This window comes from Salvelinus fontinalis, chromosome 5 (genome assembly GCF_029448725.1).
Source record: "Salvelinus fontinalis isolate EN_2023a chromosome 5, ASM2944872v1, whole genome shotgun sequence".
Taxonomy (NCBI): domain Eukaryota; kingdom Metazoa; phylum Chordata; class Actinopteri; order Salmoniformes; family Salmonidae; genus Salvelinus; species Salvelinus fontinalis.
In genome coordinates this window covers 38079872-38101393 of record NC_074669.1, presented here as the reverse complement: position 1 = coordinate 38101393, position 21522 = coordinate 38079872, and the positions used below count along the sequence as shown (strand labels likewise).

Here is a 21522-nt window from a genome sequence, read left to right as displayed (position 1 = left end):
TCAGTAATTAAAATAATTATCATTATCATAGGAGACACGTTGTTTGGAGAGCTCACAATCTATGCAACACTTGTGATAAAGTAGCTTTGGATTATTTAATTCTATTTAGCAGTTTTATGTCAATTACCTTCATTATCTTTTGTTTGGAGCACATGTCTGGTTTCTCCGTCTTGTCAGTGAACACACGCTTCAGTGCACATACATGTACATGGCCTGCGCGTCAGGTTAGGTGGTTTATGTCATTTAAGTTCCCTTTTGGGCATGTTCGGGCAGTTCTGTATGAGGATTCAATTGGGGAGGTTGTATCCGAGCTGGATAAGACCCCACGTGTGTCTTATTTCTCTTGAATGCTGACATTTTAAAGTCAGAAGTTTGTATACTTGTAAATGTATCACCGTCATCACCAGTGCTGTGAAAATAAATGATCCACCATTTAAACCTCTTGCCTACCTGCCTCTTGCTGAATCTTTGTCCTTACGACTGCTAGAAGGTCCCTATTTTACAGTACGTTACTGGTAAATAGCGAGTGTATCGCTCGATAGAGCTCTCCCTTTCTTGCTCTCATGCTATACTGAACAAAAATATAAACGCAACATGGAACAATTTCAAATATTTTGTTGAGTTACAGTTCATATAAGGAAATCAGTCATTTGAAATAAATTCATTAGGCCCTGATCTGTGGATTTCTCATGGCTGGGCAGACTGTCAAAGAATACAGCAAAGAGAGCTGCTGTTTTTATGAGTGAGTTAATGTTAAAGATTTTATTCAGCACTGTCAACACTTTTTTTATTCAACACTATTACAAACCATAATACACGTTTCTCCGTACTTCCACTCGCGCTGCAGCTACGATGAATGCGTAGCCAAGTGTATCGATAGCCTTACGTTTTTATTATGATCAGCAGCTCGTCGTGTCTATTTTAAGTCTTTTTGAACTGTCATCCGACTCGGAATTCCATGTCGGAAACTTTCTCAAGCTCCGATGTTCCTACCTCAAGATCACTGACGTCATGATTCTGACCTCGTTTCTTTACCGAGTTTCCAGTTGTCTTGAAAGTACCATGACCATCAAATGAAGGTACCATCAGTCCAGTCAAATAAAAAAGGGAATTATTTACATTTATGCGCCGCAGTGCCTTGCAAGTACTACACCAACTGATCTATTTTGTTATCAAAGCTCGAGTTTTGAAATCTAATATGCTGTCAGAATAACAATATTGTCAAGCCAGGCATATAGCCAATATGCTGAGATAATGTATTAGGCCTACTGCCCAAACTTAATTCCTACAGAACTGTTTTTATTAGGTTAATGTTACATTTTTTATTTAATGTAAAAAAAAAAATCTGTGCTGTTGATCTCGGCTTGCTTTTTGACTCCGAAAGTGATCTTGACTAAGAAATTGTTGGTGACTACTAAGAAAGTGCGGCCCAGTACATCAGTGGTGCCTAGATCCTTGCAGTGTCAGAAGGCAGTGTCAGAGGAAGACCCTAAAAATTGACAAAGACTCCAGCTACCCAAGACGTCTCTATAATAACGTACAACATGCGGTACCGATGCATCAAGTCTGGAACTAACAGGACACTGAAAAGCTTTTACCCCCAAGCCATAAGACTACTAATTAGCTCTCCAAATAGCTTCCCGGACTATCAGCATTGATCCTTTTTGCACTAACTCTTTTGACTCATCACATACACTGCTGCTACTGTTTGTTATCTATCCTGTTGCCTAGTCACATTACCCCTACCTACTGTGCATTCGGAGAGTAATCAGACCTCTTGTTTTTTCCTCCTCATCAATCTACACACAATACCCCATAATGACAAAGCTAAAATAGTTTTTTAGAAATGTTTGCAAATGTATAAAAAAAAACTGAAATGTAACATTTACTTAAGTATTCCTTTACTCAGTACTTTGTTGAAGCACCTTTGGCACCGATTACAGCCTCGAGTCTTCTTGGGTATGACGCTACAAGCTTGGCACATCTGTACTTGGGGAGTTTCTCCCATTTTTCTCTGCAGATCCTCAAGCTCTGTCAGGTTGGACGGGAAGCGTCGTTGCACAGCTAGTTTCAGGTCTCTCCGGAGATGTTCGATTGGGTTGAAGTTCGGGTTCTGGCTGGGCCACTCAAGGACATCCAGAGACATGTCCAGTTGGAAGGTGTTGGAAGGTGAACCTTTTCCCCAGTCTGAGGTTATGAGCGCTCTGGATCTCAGTACTTTACTCTGTTCATCTTTTCCTCGATCCTGACTAGTCTCCCAGTCCCTGCTGCTAAAAAACATCCCCATAGCATGATGCTGCCACCACCATGCTTCACCGTAGGGATGGTGTCAGGTTCCCTCCAGACGTGATGCTTGGCTTTTAGGACAAAGAGTTCAATCTTGGTTTCATCAGACCAGAGAATCTTGTTTCTCCTGGTCTGAGAGTTCTTTAGGTGCCTTTTGGCAAACTCCAAGTGGGCTGTCATGTGCCTTTTACTGAGGAGAGGCTTGCATCTGGCCACTCTACCACAAAGGCCTGATTGGTGGAGTGCTGCAGAGATGTTTGTCCTTCTGGAAGGTTCTCCCATCTCCACAGAGGAACTCTGGAGCTCTGTCAGAGTGACCATCAAGTTCTTGGTCACCTCCCTGACCATGGCCTTTTTCTCCCGATTGCTCATTTTAGCCAGGCGGCCGGCTTTAGGAAGAGTCTTGGTGGTTCCAAACTTCTTAAATTTAAGAATGATGGATGCCACTGTGTTTTTGGGGACCTTCAATGGTGTATAAATGTTTTGGTACCCTTCTCTAGTACTGTGCCTCGACACAATCCTGTCTCGGAGCTCTACGGACAATTCCTTCGACCTCATGGCTTGGTTTTTGCTCTGACATGCACTGTCAAATGTGGGACCTTATATAGACAGGTGTGTGCCTTTCCGGATCATGTCCAATCAATTGAATTTACCACAGGTGGACTCCAATGAAGTTGTAGAATCATCTCAAGGATGATCAATGGAAACAGGATGCACCTGAGCTCAATTTAGAGTCTCATAGCAAAGGGTCTGAATAGAGGTATTTGTTTTTTATTTTCAATCAATTTGAAAAAATGTATACAATTCTGTTTTCACTTTGTCATTATGGGGTATTGTGTGTAGATGAATGAGGAAAAACATTAATTTAATCAATTTTAGAATACGGCTGTAACGTAACAAAATGTGGTAAAACTCAAGAGATCGGAATACTTTCCCAATGCCATGTATATGTACATATACACCTCATATCCCTACACATGGACTCGGTACTAGTACTGGTACCCTGTGCATATAGTTAAATAAAGGTCAAATAAAAAATATAGCCAACTTATTCATTGTATATTTATTCCCCGTGTTATTATTTATGTATATTTTTTTGTGAATTGTTGGGAACTCCCCGTAAGTAAGCATTTCACTGTCAGTCTACACTTCTTGTTTACGAAGCATAACATTTTATGTAATATTACTCTTATCATTCCTTCTCTTTCTCTAATCCTCTCTTTACCCCTCTCCCTTCATCTGCCGCCCCTCTTGTTCCCTTTGTAAATCTTTAAAATGTATTGAAAACAACCGGAATAGTGTATTGCTAGGTGAATGAAAGACTTCTCCTTTGCTTGATTCTGGGATTTGGAGGGATATTCAAAGGAAAGAAGAATAACGAGAGAAAATGAAGCTTTAGAGGAGAAACAGTAGCTAGCTGTTAATGACACAGTGGAGACTGACTTTGTTCAAATATTGTTGATAAATAATTAATCGGCCTACTGTCAGATCAGAGCACTCATGATTAATTCATTGTAATGCAATAATACATCAGCATGGACCGGTGATTAGTATGTATATGTGTGTGTTCTCCTGTGTATGCCATATGTGTGTGTTCAAACGCAGCCCCTTGTTTTGATGAGAGAACAGGGCTGTGAGGAGTGGACAGAAAGCAAGGCGGAGCTTCTTTCCCTCCTCCATTCATTATATGTAAATTCACTGCCGCCTGCTCGTGTGTGACTGGCTGGCTCCCCGAACGGTTCTTCTGACGAACGAGAGAGGACGCGAGAGTAGAGGAAGGGAGAGAGAGAGAGAGAGAGACGGAAAGAGAGCGAGATCCCACACTCTAAAGGAGAGAACGGGGGAGGTGCAGGAGCATGTGAGTGCATCGCCACATACAGAAACAGAGAGAGAGAAATGGAAACAGAGAGAGGGAGAGAAACAGCAAGGCACGATGCCAGAGAGAACCTCTCGGCTGCTCCGTAGACCGTGTTGATAAAGGTGCGTTGTTACCAAAACGTGAGCCCATCTGCCTGGCGAAGACCACCTGCACTGGAGACCACCTGCCACAGACCACCCTGGGGACAACTGATACCAAAGGACCAGAGAAGAGACAGAGAGAATAGTGCCCTTTAGGTTGTAGCAGCATTCCAGTGAAGAACCTCATAAACCAACCGACACATCTGCGTTCTCTTCAAGGAAAGACAGGATGAGAAGAGGCTGACATCCTCTCCTTTTATCACTCCCAGCTGTGATGGATCCCCCCGTGCATTACTCCGAGCACACAGACTTGAACCTGGGAGAGGTGGATGTGCGAAGAGAGAGAACAAGAGAGAAATGAAGAGATGACTGCTGCATGTGACAGGCATTCCTATCTTTTGTGTGTTGGAGCCAACATTACAATCTGCTGCAGGTACCTCCTGCCTCTCCATCTCTGCTCTTCCTTGCTCTGCTCTGAGGGAATGGCTCTACTGGTCTGAGTAGAGATAGAGGTGCTGGCCTTTTCCTTTCTGCGGTTTGTAGGCTGCTGCTCTACTGTTTCTAGACTGCTGCTGTTGCTGCTGCCCACTGCCTTTCCCTGAGCCTCAGATCCCAGTGTGGGTAGCCACTGTGTGTGTTGTTCACAATACTTCTGCCTTTTCTCCATCTCGGGCAGTCCACGTGGAACATTTATTACAGAGAGAAAGAGAGAGCGCACAGTCTAGCCTTGAAGCTGTGTCGATACTTGGAAGCTCACTGCCCACTGTGCTGGACTGGAGTTGGACTCACTCATCAATACTGCTTCATCCCCGGGGGGAAACCAACTCTCAAAAAAAACCTTGAAAGCAGAAAGCACCTTGTTCGTCAGACTGTTTGTTTTGAGGGGGTTAGAAGCCTTGTATGTATGTGTGTGAAACAAACAATCGACCCTGAGGAGTGTATGTGTGAGAATATTGTGTGCGTTCACAGTCTTTTTCTAATTAAGCTGGCAGACTGCCGTGAGACGGACGATCAGCCTGGGCGCCGCTTTCTCTCCCTCTTCCCACTTAGGCCCCATTGTGATCATTAATGTCTGTTGCAAACTGCCCATGAATTATGGAGTAGTGAAGTCTCCGTAGAAGTAGTGACTGTGGGGAACAGATAGACGGACAGAAGGACGGTCAGAGAAAGAGTGAAATAGAGAAGAGGGGGGGATATAGAAAACCGATAGTTGTAAGCTCCAACTGTACATGTTCTTTCTACTGAGCACAGACTCAGTGGAGGTGTGAGAGGGAGTTGTGTGCCCTTCGTTGAACAGATGAATGAGAGAGGAGCTTAGAGACAACACGTGATTCACAGAAAGAGAACTAGGGAAGAAAGGGAGGGAGGACGAGAGAAGCAAGCTCACATACCACTATCAACCTAGTTACGCCGGCCACTGCACCGGCCGCGCCGACAGGCAACAATCCAGGACAGAGGAATGTAGCGTGGCCTCATTGAGAAGAACGGAGAAGAACCACCGCTGCTGAGCCTTTCATTTTTAGGAGGAATCTTTTGGAAGTCACACTACAGTGTTTGTCAGGGAGGGACACCATCAAGGCAATACTAGAAATCAAAAAGGGGGACTGTTTAGCGTGTTGCACCGACCAGCAGAAGCCTCAAGACTGCCGAAGCATGAGGCAAGCAGACCGTCTGAAAGGGAGGAGAGGTATTTCTTCCCTCTATGGACGGTGACACATCTAGTTCCCAGAGTAAGGTCTGAATGAATCCTGCTGGACCAGAGGAGCGAGGGAACTAACTATGAGCTAACTCACCCTCGGTGATCGACCCCTGAAAAGTGCCTGCTCACCACCCCCATCCTGGCGCAGAGGACCATCTCTCGATCTGTACCCCAACCCCAGCAGAAAGGGTGTTTCTGTACCCCTAAAGAGGGGTGAAACTGTCTGTATAGAGCCTCTACTGTTTGACTCGACAGCAGCAGAAACATGGATGACTCCAGTATTCTGAGACGCAGGGGTCTGCAGGTAAGACGTGTTCCCAACCGACCACCAAACATCAACAAGCACCCTCACACCCACATGTGACCAGAGTGTTGGTTTGTTGTGTTTGTGTACTGACGCCGGGCATTGCGTAGGCTGTACAGTATGTATTACCTTCTCTCCTTGGTACTACTGTGCTGTCGTAGTACTGCCTACTTGTTATTAGTCATAGTGTGTGCTTCCTGGAAGTGGCTGTGATTGTGTTTAATAGCAGTGATACTGTGCAGTGCGATCAGCCTGCTTGATGCAGACAGGCGGAAACAGTAGCGGGAGGCCAGGGCAGCGGCAGCCAGTGGTGTCAGCATTATTCACTCCCCAAATCTACAACAGCACAAACCCCTGGCAGAGAGGAGCTTCACAGACCAGGCCCAGAATCAGGAGGGAATTAGCCAAGAATATCCTTCTCCACCAGGCAAATCTCAATCCATCTACAGCTCAATTCATAGAGTGGACTAGACTTTTACTGCACAGTCTGTGATAATACTACTCAGAGTACACTATGTGGTGCTCATTCTTTAGCATTCTTCATTTTAAGAATGAAAGCAGGTAGAATGAGGGTATTGGCTGAACTGACCTGGTCTGAATAGGTTCAGTCCTGGATAAGTTTATGTCCAGAGCCTTACCGTACCTCTCATTTTGAGTTGGCGCACATATTCTACCAAGTAACGGACTTGTTAAGTTTACACGGAGGATTCATACAGTCCATAACAAACCCATATACTTTCTCTCACTTTCTCTCTGTACTATGATTGTGCTGACTGTCCATATACTGGCTTAGGCCATGTCTCCAGGCCGTGTTTGTGTGATAAGAGCTCTGCCTCTGTCAAGCCGGCTCTGGTGTGACCCTCCTCTGCCCTGCAGTGACAGGGATGCCCGTCTCAGCTGTCCAACCCCACTGGAGTCATGCTCTCTGCCATGCAGTGAGACACACACACACACACACACACACACACACACACACACACACACACACACACACACACACACACACACACACACACACACACACACACACACACACACACAAACACTTTCTTACTTCATATCTCACACACAGAGACAGACACTCTATCCAGTGCGGTTGTGTAACATCTTCCTCAAAGCCTGACTGCCTGTTGAAATAGCTGCAGGCTGATGACGAGCAGAGATTTTCAATGCGAGACGGTGTCTTTAAAGGAACTAGTCGGACCACTCTTCACAGAATGTCGTAGTGGGACATTCTGATGTTGTAACAGCAGACAGGGGGGTCTGGTTAACCATAGGGTAACCTGACTCTGTCTGCTTAAAGAAAGCGATGTGTAATACAGAGGACTGGACAGCAGAGTGTCTCAGTGAGGCCCTGTAAAAGCAGCCTGATATATAAGAGGACATATTCCTTAATGGGCCACAGATTGCGGGATGGGTCAGTGCCTGGGTTGCAGTTGGAAACGGATTGATCTGAAAAGATGAGCTCAGCTCAGACTATTTGATTGTGTGTGTGCATGGAATATGTGCCTTTATGTGAATGTGCCAGATTTTGTTTACATTTCATGGTGCATTTGTGAGTAACTTTGTGTGTGTTTGTAGACACTCTAATGTACTTGTCCTCTTGCTCAGTTGTGCACCGGGGCCTCCCACTCCTCTTTCTAGTCTGGTTAGAGCGAGTTTGCGGTGTTCTGTGAAGGGAGTAGTACACAGCGTTGTACGAGATCTTCAGTTTCTTGGCAATTTCTCGCATTGAATAGCCTTCATTTCTCAGAACAAGAATAGACTGACGAGTTTCAGAAGAAAGGTCTTTGTTTCTGGCCATTTTGAGCCTTTAATCGAACCCACAAATGCTGATGCTCCAGATACTCAACTAGTCTAAAGGCCAGTTTTATTGCTTCCTTAATCAGCGCAACAGTTTTCAGCTGCGCTAACATAATTGCGAAAGGGTTTTCTAATGAACAATTAGCCTTTTAAAATGATAAACTTGGATTAGTTAACACAACGTGCCTTTGGAACACAGGAGTGATGGTTGCTGATAATGGGCTTCTGCGCGCCTATGTAGATATTCCATAAAAAATCTGCCGTTTCCAGCTACAATAGTCATTTACAACATTAACAATGTCTACACTGTATTTCTGATCAATTTTATGTTATTTTAATGGACAAAAAAATAGCTTTTCTTTAAAAAACAAGGGCATTTCTAAGTGACGCCAAACTTTTGAACGGTAGTATATATAACACTAAACCTCTAATAAATACATGGGACGAGACCCGTAATAACAATACACGGGACGATACCCGTAATAACAAGTTCACACTAACAAGGTAACACGAAAGTTGATACAACAGAGCACAGTTACTCACAAGACCAACAGACATGGAACAATAATCAACAAGGACAATGGGAAACACAGGGCACATATATACACATACTAATCAGGGGGAATGGGAACCAGGTGTGCGTAATGAGACCAGACAGTCCGGGGTTGATGGTCACGATCCAGTTCAGTGACGCCTAGAAGGCCAGTGACGTAGACCCCTGGAGCTGGTGAACGGAATGAGCAGCAGTACCGGGGGAATCCGTGACATAGAGCACGTCACATATTTACAATGTGCAAGGAAACTGAAGTGCTTGGAGTAGATATGTACAGTGCCTTCACCCCTTGACTTTTTCCACATGTTGTTGTTACAGACAGTTTAAAATGGATTAAATTGAGATTGTTTTGTCACTGGCCTACACACAATACCCCTTAATGTCAAATACAAAATGAAAAGCTGAAGTGTCTTGAGTCGAGTATTCAACCCCTTTGTTATGGCAAGTCCAAATAAGTTCGGTAGCAGAAATGTGCTTAACAAGACACATAATAAGTTGCGTGGACTCCCTCTGTTTGCAATCATAGTGTTTAGCGTGATTTTTGAATGACTACCTCATCTCTGTACCCCACACATACATTTATCTGTAAGGTCCCTCAGTCGAGCAGTGAATTACAAACACAGATTCAACCACAAAGACCAGAGGGGTTTTCCAATGGCTTGCAAAGAAGGGCACCTATTGGTAGATGGGTAAAAATACAAAAAAGCATACAGCGAAAATCAAATCAAATCAAATGTATTTATATAGCCCTTCTTACATCAGCTGATATCTCAAAGTGCTGTACAGAAACCCAGCCTAAAACCCCAAACAGCCAGCAATGCAGGTGTAGAAGCACGGTGGCTAGGAAAAACTTCCTAGAAAGGCCAAAACCTAGGAAGAAACCTGGAGAGGAACCAGGCTATGAGGGGTGGCCAGTCCTCTTCTGGCTGTGCCGGGTGGAGATTATAACAGAACATCCCCTTGACCGTCGTGAAGTTATTCATTCGTTTTCTCCGATCACAGCAATTAAACTCTGTAACTGGGCTAAAGTCACCATTGGCCTCATTGTGAAATCCCTGAGCGCTTTCGTTCCTCTCCGGCAACTGAGTTAGAAAGGACACCTGTATCTTTGTAGTGACTGTACTACCTGTTCACACGCAGGTAGTACAGGAGGGTACTGCTTGCCATCGACCAGGATTAGGACGTGTCTTATGAGAAAATGTCATGGAATAGAGCTAAACACAGGCAAAATCCTAGAGGAAAACCTGGTTCAGTCTGCTCTCCAACAGATACTGGGAGGCAAATTCACCTCTCGGCAGGACAATAACCTGAAACCCAAGGCCAAATATACACTGGAGTTGCTTACCAAGACAGCATTGAATGTTTCTTCCACTTTGAATGTCTTCCACTTTGATATTACAGAGTATTTTATTTTGACCAAAAATGATAATTAAATCACTTTTAATCCCACTTTGTAATACAAAAAATGTAGAAAATGTCAAGGGGTGTGAATACTTTCTGAAGGCACTGTATATGGGTAAGGTGACTATGCATCAGGATAAATGATAAACCGAGTAGCAGCAGCATATATGATGATTGTAGAGGCACTGTCGCACCTTCTTTATGACTGTTTGTGTGGACCATTTTAAGCCCTTAGTGATTTGGATGGGGGCGTGCTTGCCTGCCTCGTTTCCCCATGTTGAGGGTCAGCGTGGGGACGGTAATGTTGCCTACCCTCAGCACCTGGATTTGTCCCGTCAGGAAGTCCAGGATCCAGTTGCAGAGGGATGTGTTCAGTCCCATGGTCCCAAGCTTGGTGATGAGCTTGGAGGGTACGATGGTGTTGAACGCCGAACTGTAGTCCATGAACAGCATTCTCACATAGGTATTCCTCTTATCTGCCTTGGTGAAGGCAGTGTGGAGTGCAGTTGAGATTGTGTCGTCTATGGATCTGTTGGGGTGGTATACAAACTATAGTGGGTCTGGGATGATGGAGTTGATGTGTGCCATAACCAGCCTTTCAAAGCACTTCATGATGAATGATGTGAGTGCTACAGGGTGGCAGTCATTGTGGCAGGTAGCCTCAGAGTTCTTGGGAACAGGAACGATGGTGGTCAGACTTGGCGTTTACGGACTGGGACAAGGAGAGGTTGTAAATGACCGTGAATATGCCTGCCAGCTGCTCATTCTCTGAGGACGTGCCCTGGAATACCTTCTGGCCCCGCGGCCTTGCGGGTGTTGACCCGATTAAAAACCGTACTCACGTCAGCCAACGTGTGTGTGTTTTTTGTCAATGTGTGAGAATACGTGTTCGCTGGCCCGTGTGCAGACAGACAAAGAGTCAGGTGTGTGTGTGTGTGTGTGTGTGTGTGTGTGTGTGTGTGTGTGTGTGTGTGTGTGTGTGTGTGTGTGTGTGTGTGTGTGTGTGTGTGTGTGTGTGTGTGTGTGTGTGTGTGTGTGTGTGTGTGTGTGAGAGAGAGACAAGGCCCACTGTTGGATAAAGCAGTACTGAGCTTTGACTACATGAGTGTTTTGTCTGGCCAGTGGGCTGTGTGTGCCGGCTGGGGGAAGGGTTTTTTGTTTCTCCAAATCCTCTGGTGTGGCTGGATGCCCATGGGGCACCGTACGTCTGGACGGCAGAGCCAACACTATCAGCTCCCACCCCGGAAACACACACACACACACAGCGTTCATACCCCTGGGGTAACTTCCAACGCTAATAGTGTAGGTAGATGGACGACAACAAAGAGAAGACACATGACTTGTTGTTAATCTCAGTGTATGCTCTTCATCTAAACATCTAAACTGTCTCCCTTTGGAGTAGACAGTCAAATGGGCCTGGGGTGGGAGGTCAAATAGGGCGTTACCCTAGTAGGAGTGTGTGACGGTCTAAATGCACTATAAAGGTGGCTGAGCGGTGAGTCATTTGGTCTACGCGACTAATAAGTCTACACACACACACAGGTGCCGGTACACACCTGCTGGCAGTCAGTTTCCATTCCAAATGGCTGTCATGTGAGTTCTCTAATGGTCCCAGATCTGCCATACTGGGCTGTTAGAATGGCTCACTCTGATGTACACTAACACTTCACTAACATCTTTATTATGTAGTAGTGTCTGTGGGTATTTCAGTTGGAGAATCACACTTTTATATATTTTGTTTGTTTGAAGAGAAGACTTGGTTTGGAGATTAGCCGAAACGTACAGGAATATAGGAGTCAAATGATTGTTCGTTAAGCCCCGCCCCAGAATTTTGGGCAACCAATCGCAGGATGGATAATGGATAACAAATGAGTCTGCCACCTCAGACAAGCAACATTTTTATTTTTATTTAACCTTTATGTAACTAGGCAAGGCAGTTATGAACAAATTCTTATTTACAATGACGGCCTACCCCGGCCAAATCCGGACGACGCTGGGCTAATCGTGTGCCGCCCTATGGGACTCCCAATCATGGCCGGTTGTGATACAGCCTGGAATCGAACCAGGGTCTGTAATGACACCTCTTGCACTGAGATGCAGTGCCTTAGACCGCTGCGCCACTCGGAAGCCAAGGAAGGCTATGCAGGGTTTTTTCTGCATACAAAAGTATTGAACGGGCCGCCTACAGTATGTCCAGACAAAAATAATAATAATAATAATAATAATAATAATAATAAAAAATATATTTAAAAAAATATATATATAGATGAATATAATTTTTGGGATGAAAAAACATTTTCAGTGTAAACTTAAACGACTAAAACCAGATGTAAAGTATGTAGAAAAGTTAATGAACTTATATTACATTTTTAAATAGGATCCTCTTTGAGAAGTAACAAGCAACAAAATAAAAGTTAGACAGTGAAATTTTAGGTCGGCGACTGCACCATTTGCCACGCCCAAGGTCACGGCCCCACCACACCCACTACCTAAGCCCCATTTTGATCCAGAAAAAAGTACATGTTTAAATGGCTAAATAATTTAACAGTGCGCCAGGTAATTGCAACTATGATACCTGAAATACTGAGTATCCTGAATTTTGTAAATGTTTTATTATCAGAAATTATACTGTTGTTGCATTGTTTGTTAGATAGCTCTCATTGAATACGTTGCTAACGCTAGCTAAGTAGCTATCCATAGTTAATATAACTCGCTTTCTACAAAGGTATGTTAGTTAGCTAATTTGGCTATATAATACATATAACTCATCTGATGTCGACATACCTGAGAGTCTCCTTCCTGGCCAGCAAGGGGAAGTCTGTGTTTCATTTAATTAAAAACACAGTTTGAGATCATTGTCAAGGGTTTTCTCCAGTGGTTTGAAAGGGGAATTGGGCTTCCCGGGAAAATGTTGACCGAGGGTTGCAACAGTAACCAAGGGTTTAGCGAAGGGTCATTATCGGATCCTTTTTCTGTTTCCGTCAGGCAGAAGGGTTAACGATTAAAGCAGAGAGGGGTTGAGTATTGTCCATGCCTTTTTGTTTTGGCTGTATCTTTCCTCCTTTGTCTAGACAGACACGCGAATAGATGGAGAGTCCGATAGAGGGGTTGATCAGGAGAAACGCGTCAAAGTGTCAATGTGAGCTCAGGTGCCGGAGAGAGAGATGAGGAGGCTGGGAGGGGAAGTGGGGGGTGCCACGGGGCATCTTACTCTTCTGATGGTGCTGGCTGGCAGGACAGGGCAGGCTGGTAAATGGTTATCCTGCTTCACTGGGTTTGTAGATGAGGACACAGGGGGAGGTGGTGGGGGGTTGAGTGGAGGGGGAATTGTACCTGCAGGGTGGAGGGAATGAGAAGAGGGGGAGGGAGTGAAGGGGAGCTGGGAGGCAGAGGTGGAGAGATAGAAGACGGAAAGGAGAGGAGGTGAGAGCAAGACGGTTGTTGTATTGTGGAGTTGGCGGACCGAATGACTGAAGGCAGCACTTGAGCCTTGTTAGGGCTGGCACGTAGGCTAACGGTTAGAGCGTTGGGCCCGCAACCAAAAGGTCACTAATTCGAAACACCGAGTCAACAAGGTGGAAAATCTGTCAATGTGCCCTTGAGCGAAGCATTTAACCCCAATTGATCCAGGATCAACGTCGATAATGGCAGACCCTGGCTGGGACTCCACTCTCTAAGGTTGTCTCAGAGAGAGTTGGGATATGCAAAAAACACATTTCCAATTCACAGCGTAATACACACTTGTACATGTGTGAAAAAGGACAAATATTAGCACCCAACAAATTATTATGTAATGACTGTTTCTACATAGGCTTTTATTCGTGCTCTGCTCTATTGCTGGCCTGATTATTTACCAGCCTGCTGTTAAAGACTGACCCATAACCTGTTAGCCCAGACCCCAGACAAAGCACAGGGCTTCTGGGCTCCTGTGCTCAAACATTGACTCAGACGGTGAAACATTGAATAGCTAACCCACATTACAAAGGGACCCCTCACCCACCCTTCAGCCGACGGGCAGTCGTCGGTCTCTCACCGTCTCTACACGATATCATCCATAGTGCTTAATGACTATTATAAACTGGGTGGTTCGAGCCCTGAATGCTGATTGGCTGACAGCCGTGGTATATCAGACTGTATACCACGGGTATGACAAAATATTTATTTTTACTGCTCAAATTACGTTGGTAACCAGTTTATAATAGCAATCAGGCGCCTCTGGGGTTTGTGGTATATGGCCAATATACCACGGCTAAGGGCTGTGTCCAGGCACTCTGCTATGCGTCGTGTCTAAGAACAGCCCTTAGCCGTGATAAGGGCTGTTCGTAGACAGGGCCTTATTTCTTAAACGCACTGTGCCATTTTGAAGTATTTGCCCCCTTTCTTGTGTTCTTTATTTTTGCATGTTTTTTGCACTGAATGTTATCAGATCTTCAACCAAAACCTAATATTAGATAAAGGGAACCTGACTGAACAAATAAATCAAAATCTAATCACATTTTATTCATCACATTCTTTATAAACAACAGGTGTAGACTAACAGTGAATTAATTCATTACGGACCCTTCCCAACAATGCAGAGAGAAACGAAAATAGAGAAATAATAGAAAAGTCAAACACGTAATAATAAAAAGTAGTAAGAAATACCCATTGAGTAACGATAACTTACCTATATAGATGGCGTACCAGTGCAGGGGTACGACGTGGTTGAGGGAGATACAGTTGAAGTCAAACGTTTACATACACTTTTTACATACACAAAATAAATGGCATCATGTCGAATGAAAATTATGTGGATCTCTTGAAGCAACATTTTAAGACATCAGTCAGGAAGTTAAAGCTTGGTCGCAGATGGGTAAAGTTGTGGGAAAATGGCTTAAGGACAACAAAGTCAAGGTGTTAGAGTGGCCATCACAAAGCCCTGACCTCATCATATAGAAAATGTGTGGGCAGAACTGAAAAAGTGTGCGCGAGCAAGGAGGCCTACAAACCTGACTCAGTTACACCAGGTCTGTCAGGAGGAATGGGCCAAAATTCACCCAACTTATTGTGGGAAGCTTGTGGAAGGCTACACAAAATGTTTGACCCAAGTTAAACAATTTAAAGGCAATGCTACCAAATACTAATTGATTGAATGTAAGCTTCTGACCCACTGGGAATGTGATGAAAGAAATGAAAGCTGAAATAAATAATTATCTCTACTATTATTCTGACATTTCACATTTTTAAAATAAGATGTTTATCCCAAATGACCGAAAACAGGGAATTTTTACTAGGATTAAATGTCAGCAATTGTGAAAAATTTTGTTTAAATGTATTTTTTTAAGGTGTATGTAAACTTCCGACTTCAACTATATGTACAGTGGGAAGAACAAGTATTTGAAACACTGCCGATTTTGCAGGTTTTCCTACTTACAAAGCATGTAAAGGTCTGTAATTAAAGGTCTGTAATTTTTACCATAGGTACACTTCAACGGTGAGAGACGGAATCTAAAACAAAAATCCAGAAAATCACATTTTATGATTTTTAAGTAATTAATTTGCATTTTATTGCATGACATAAGTGTTTGATCACCTACCAACCAGTAAGAATTACGGCTCTCACAGAGCTGTTAGTTTTTCTTTAAGAAGCCCTCCTGTTCTCCACTCATTAACCTGTATTAACTGAACCTGTTTGAACTCGTTACCTGTATAAAAGACACCTGTCCACACACTCAATCAAACAGACTCCAACATCTCCACAATGGCCAAGACCAGAGAGCTGTGTAAGGACATAAGGGATAAAATTGTAGATCTGCACAAGGCTGGGATGGGCTACAGGACAAAAGGCAAGCAGCTTGGTGAGAAGGTAACAACTGTTGGCGCAATTATTAGAAAGTGGAAGAAGTTCAAGATGACGGTTAATCACCCTCGGTCTGGGGCTCCATGCAAGATCTCACCTCGTGGGGCATCAATGATCATGAGGAAGGTGATGGATCAGCCCAGAACTACACGGCAGGACCTGGTCAATGACCTGAAGAGAGCTGGGACCACAGTCTCAAAGAAAACAATTAGTAACACACTACGCCGTCATGGATTAAAATCCTGCAGTGCACGCAAGGTCCCCCTGCTCAAGCCAGCACATGTCCAGGCCCGTCTGAAGTTTGCCAATGACCATCTGGAAGATCCAGAGGAGGAATGGGAGAAGGTCATGTGGTCTGATGAGACAAAAATAGAGCTTTTTGGTCTAAACTCCACTCGCCGTGTTTGGAGGAAGAAGAAGGATGAGTACAACCCCAAGAACACCATCCCAACCGTGAAGCATGGAGGTGGAAACATCATTCTTTGGGGATGCTTTTCTGCACCGTATTGAAGGGAGGATGGATGGGATGGATGGGGCCATGTATCGCGAGATCTTGGCCAACAACCTTCTTCCCTCAGTAAGAGCATTGAAGATGGGTCGTGGCTGGGTCTTCCAGCATGACAACGACCCGAAACACACAGCCAGGGCAACTAAGGAGTGGCTCCATAAGAAGCATCTCAAGGTCCTGGAGTGGCCTAGCCAGTCTCCAGACCTGAACCCAATAGAAAATCTTTGGAGGGAGCTGAAAGTTCGTATTGCCCAGCGACAGCCCCGAAACCTGAAGGATCTGGAGAAGGTCTGTATGGAGGAGTGGGCCAAAATCCCTGCTGCAGTGTGTGCAAACCTGGTCAAGAACTACAGGAAACGTATGATCTCTGTATGATCTCTTTGCAAACAAAGATTTCTGTACCAAATATTAAGTTCTGCTTTTCTGATGTATCAAATACTTATGTCATGCAATAAAATGCTAATTAATTACTTAAAAATCATACAATGTGATTTTCTGGATTTTTGTTTTAGATTCCGTCTCTCACAGTTGAAGTGATCTATGATAAGAATTACAGACCTCTACATTCTTTGTAAGTAGGAAAACCTGCAAAATCGGCAGCGTATCAAATACTTGTTCTCCCCACTGTACATTTAACTAGGATTAAAGTGACAGTAAATAAACAGTAGCAGCAGCGAAGGTGATGAGACAAAGAAGTTAGTGAGAAAGGATGCAGATAGTCCAGGTAGCTATTTAGCAGTCTTGTGGCTTGGGGGGGTAGAAGCTGTTCAGGAGCCTTTTGGTCCCAGACTTGGCACTCCGCTACCACTTGCCGTGCGGTAGCAGAGAGACCAATCTATGACTTGGGTGGCTGGAGTCTTTGACATTTTGAAGGACCTTCCTCTGAGACTGCCTGGTATAGAAGTCCTGGATAGCAGGGAGCTTGGCCCAAGTGATTGCGTGAGGAAAGTGCTGTTGCCTACCCTCACCACTTGGGGGCGGCCCACCAAGAAGTCCAGCATCCATTTGCAGAGGGAAATGTTCAGTCCCAGGGTCCTTAGTTTAGTGATGAGCTTGGAGGGCACTCTGGTGTTGAACGCTAAGCTGTAGTCAATGAACAGCATTCTCACGTACGTGTTCCTTTTGTCCAGGTGGGAAAGGGCAGTGTGGAGTGTAATAGAGATGATGTCATCTGTGGATTTGTTGGGGCAGTATGCAAATTGGAGTGGGTTCAGGGTGTCTGGGATGATGGAGTTGATGTGACCCATGACCAGCCTTTCAAAGCATTTCATGATATGATTTCATTGGGTGTTGCGTAACTTTGTTTATTATAAATAAATGAAACGTTTAAATGATTTATTCACTCAGGTTCCCTTTATCTAATATTATGTTTTGTTTGAAGATCTGATAACATTCAGTGTCAAAAATGTAGAAAATCAGAAAGGGGGCAAATAGTTTTTCACAGCACTTTAAATCATAGCAAGTCATTTTTATAGCTGTTGTATAGAGGCCACATTGAGCTGACACTCATATTATTCTGTGCTTTGTAAATGTATAGTTGTACAGCCATGCTATATCTACTGCGGTAGGGATTGGAGGGATAAGCTCTCAGGAGGACAGAGTGACTGTTCTGCCTCAGCTCAAACACACACCACAGACCACAGCACACACACGGGGCTCTTCTTAGCTGCTGAAATATGAATGACCCTGAGGTGTTGGACCTAATGAAATGAAAATCTTTCTCACCCCCCCTGTCACTTTCTCTGTACAGTTGGAGCTTGCCTTGCATGGCTCGAGGTGATCGTGTCTTTTGGCAGGCAAACTATGTCAAAGCAAAATGCCTCTAGTTGCTCGAGGATAGGATAAGGGAGCTGAAACTGAGGAGGAGGGAAAAGAGAAGGATAAAAAATGCTTTTAATGTAAACTTAATGACTAAAACCAGATAAAGTATGTAGAAAAGATAATGGACCTATACATTTTTTCAGAATATAAATCTGTCAGAATATAAATCTTTCCAGTGGGTCAGAAGTTTACATACAGTCAATTAGTATCTGGGAGCATTGCTTTTAAATTGTTTAACTCTGGATCAAACGTTTCAGGTAGCCTTCCACAAACTTCCCACAATAGTTTTGGTGAATTTTGGCCCATTCCTCCTGACAGAGCTGGTGTAACTGAGCCAGGTTTGTAGGCCTCCTTGCTCACGCACGCTTTTTCAGTTCTGCTCACACATTTTCTATAGGATTGAGGTCAGGGCTTTGTGATGGCCACTCCAATACCTTGACTTTGTTTTCCTTAAGCCATTTTGCCACAACTTTGGAAGTATGCTTGGGGTCATTGTCCATTTGGAAGACCCATTTGCGACATATATCCACATAATTTTCATTCCTCATGAATCCATCTATTTAATGAAGTGCACCAGTCCCTCCTGCAGCAATGCACCCCCACAACATGATGCTGCCACCCCCGTGCTTCACGGTTGAGATGGTGTTCTTCAGCTTGCAAGCCTCCCCCTTTTTCCTCCAAACATAAGGATGGTCATAATGGCCAAACAGTTCTATTTTTGTTTCATCAGACCAGAGGACATTTCTCCAAAAAGTACTATCTTTGTCCTCATGTGCAGTTGCAAACCATAGTCTGGCTTTTTATGGTGGTTTTGGAGCAGTGGCTTCTTCCTTGCTGAGCGGCCTTTCAGGTTATGTCAATACAGAACTTGTTTTATTCTTGATATAGATACTTTTGTACCTGTTTCCTCCAGCATCTTCACATGGTCCTTTGCTGTTGTTCTGGGACTGATTTGCCCTTTTCGCACCAAAGTACATTCATCTCTAGGAGACAGAACGCGTCTCCTTCCTGAGCGGTATGACGGCTGCGTGGTCCCATGGTGTTTATACTTGCGTACTATTGTTTGTACAGATGAACGTGGTACCTTCAGGCATTTGGAAATTGCTCCCAAGGACGATCCAGACTTGTGGTCTACAATTTTATTTCTGAGGTCTTGGATGATTTCTTTAGATTTTCCCATGATGTCAAGCAAAAAAGGCACTGAGTTTGAAGGTAGCCCTTGAAATACATCCACAGGTGCACCTCCAATTGACTCAAATGATGTCAATCAGAATCTGTAAACTTGTAAACTTGTAAACTTCTGACCCACAGGAATTGTGATGCAGTGAATTACAAGTGAAATAATCTGTCTGTAAACAATTGTTGGGAAAATGACTTGTGACATACACAAAGTAGATGTCCTAACCGACTTGCCAAAATCTATAGTTTGTTAACAAGACATTTATGGAATGGTTGAAAAACGAGTTTTAATGACTCCAACCTAAGTGTATGTAAACGTCCGACTTCAACTGTACTGCCGCAAGTGCAGGCATTGTGAACAAACACGAGGCTCGTCCTCAATGAATTGCGTTGTATCCGTTGGCTGTTTCTGATGTGTGCGAGTGATGTAGTGATGTCCCATACCCTTTGGCATTATTTAGCTCTCCCTAGCACTGGTTGCTCTGTTTTAAAATGCAACTCCCCACACTCATATGAGGGGGAGGGCTGGGGGGTGGGGGGTTGAGCCTGGGAGTGGGACAGGGTTAGCGAGGGATTTATTTTAGCTCCGCTAACTAGCATCACACTCTGTTAGTGTCACACATCCTGACTGACACCCAGTTACTCAGACGCCGTGCTTCTTTTTCGCCCAGTCAGCTTTCAGTTAGAATACCTCAGACCACACAACCCCCCCCCCCCCCTGAGCATTGTCATCCTTGGCATCCATCACCTCTTCTGCCCGTTTGGAACAGTGACATCTCTGATTACATAAGCCCGACGTCCAGCGCTCCGCTCTCTCCCTTCTCCCTCATCTCTCCCTTTCCACCCTTGCTCATCACCTTCTTTCTGTTCTCTTCCTTCTCTTCCCATTCGCTCCTTTCTTTCAATTCTCCCCATTCTCTCCCTCTCTCTTCTCCCCCTCCTCCCCTTTCTCCGCCGGAGGCCCAGGTCTTGTTCAGTTACAACATAAAGCAGGTTGAGGTACAGCTTAACAAGCTTAAACTTGCACTTTGGTTGGAACAGTCTGGTCCTCAGTAGTGGCGGTGTTGACTTGTTTGTTTGTTAGTTGGGAGATAGTGTGGGGAGATAGTTTTTAGAGGGGGCGATAGAGAGAGCGGGAGAGAGAGAACAAGGTGGCCCTTGTCAATGCTCGAGCCCTGCAGAGACCACAATGCCTGGCTGCTGTCTGTTTCATGCTTGTTCTGCCTCTCTTTTCTCTTTCTCTCTCTCCCTCTCGCTCTCCCTCTCTACGCCTGCTCTGTGGATAAGCCATTTAGAACCAGGCGGTGAGCTCATTCCGCATCCACCGAGAACGGTGGGCAGTATGAGCTTATCGCTACACAAGTGGAGAGTGAGAGAAAGACAGGGGAGAGCGATAGAAGAGAGAGAGAGCAAGAGACCAAATTACCGCACAGGTCAGGAGAGTAGACTTGTAGTAAGAGCCACTCCAAAGCTGGTTGAATGTGGCCCTTGTCCCCTCCATGTCTCGTCCCCTGTGTGTGTGTGTGTGTGTGTGTGTGTGTGTGTGTGTGTGTGTGTGTGTGTGTGTGTGTGTGTGTGTGTGTGTGTGTGTGTGTGTGTGTGTGTGTGTGTCGCAGGCCCGTCACAGAGTACATTAAGTTGAGTCATCGTCTCCCAGTCAGAAACGAAGCAGATAAGATGGAATGGAACAAGCTCTAATTGAAAGACTGATAGGCAGCTCTGCACATCACACTCACACACAGATGTGGAGATGGAGATACTAGAGGTTATTTCAAGTGTATGAAGTGGATTGCAAATGCATACACGTGTGTACACAGACAAGACGCTACTGCGCTGGGAGGACAGGGGGCAGGAAACCTCTCACTGTTAATTCAGTGTATGAAAACATGCATTTCCTCACACAGTGTTTGATTTAATATAAACCCCCTCCTCTCCTCCCTCTTATTGATCAGCCATATCTAGTCATGTTCTGTCTGTTCACCAGGCTGTGTTGGCCAGGGGGCGCAACTTCAAACACTGTGAAATTGAATGTCTAGACACCCCCTGCTCTCACTGCCTCCGGCCAAACCATGTTTTATCAACTGTTTCTGAAACAACTTTGGAGAAATAAGTATCTGCTGTCTAGGTTCTGTTTGTCTCTCTGATAATTAGGCACCGGCCGCAGAACATA

At 44.5% G+C, this 21522-nt stretch overlaps 1 protein-coding gene across 5 annotated transcripts in view; it reads left to right on the top strand.

The window, feature by feature from the left end:
- The window catches only part of LOC129855548 (microtubule-associated serine/threonine-protein kinase 2-like), a 270030-nt gene that overhangs the window by 87153 nt on the left and 161355 nt on the right, over positions 1-21522 (top strand). Inside the window, exon 1 of one of the 5 annotated variants that reach the window (XM_055923335.1) lies at positions 4052-6248. The exons of the other annotated variants lie outside the window; for them this stretch is intronic. Within the exon in view, the coding sequence (XP_055779310.1) occupies positions 6210-6248 (39 nt within the window). The 5' untranslated portion in view covers positions 4052-6209. Of the gene's footprint in view, positions 1-4051; positions 6249-21522 lie in introns of those variants that run through there. 5 annotated transcript variants of the gene reach the window in all.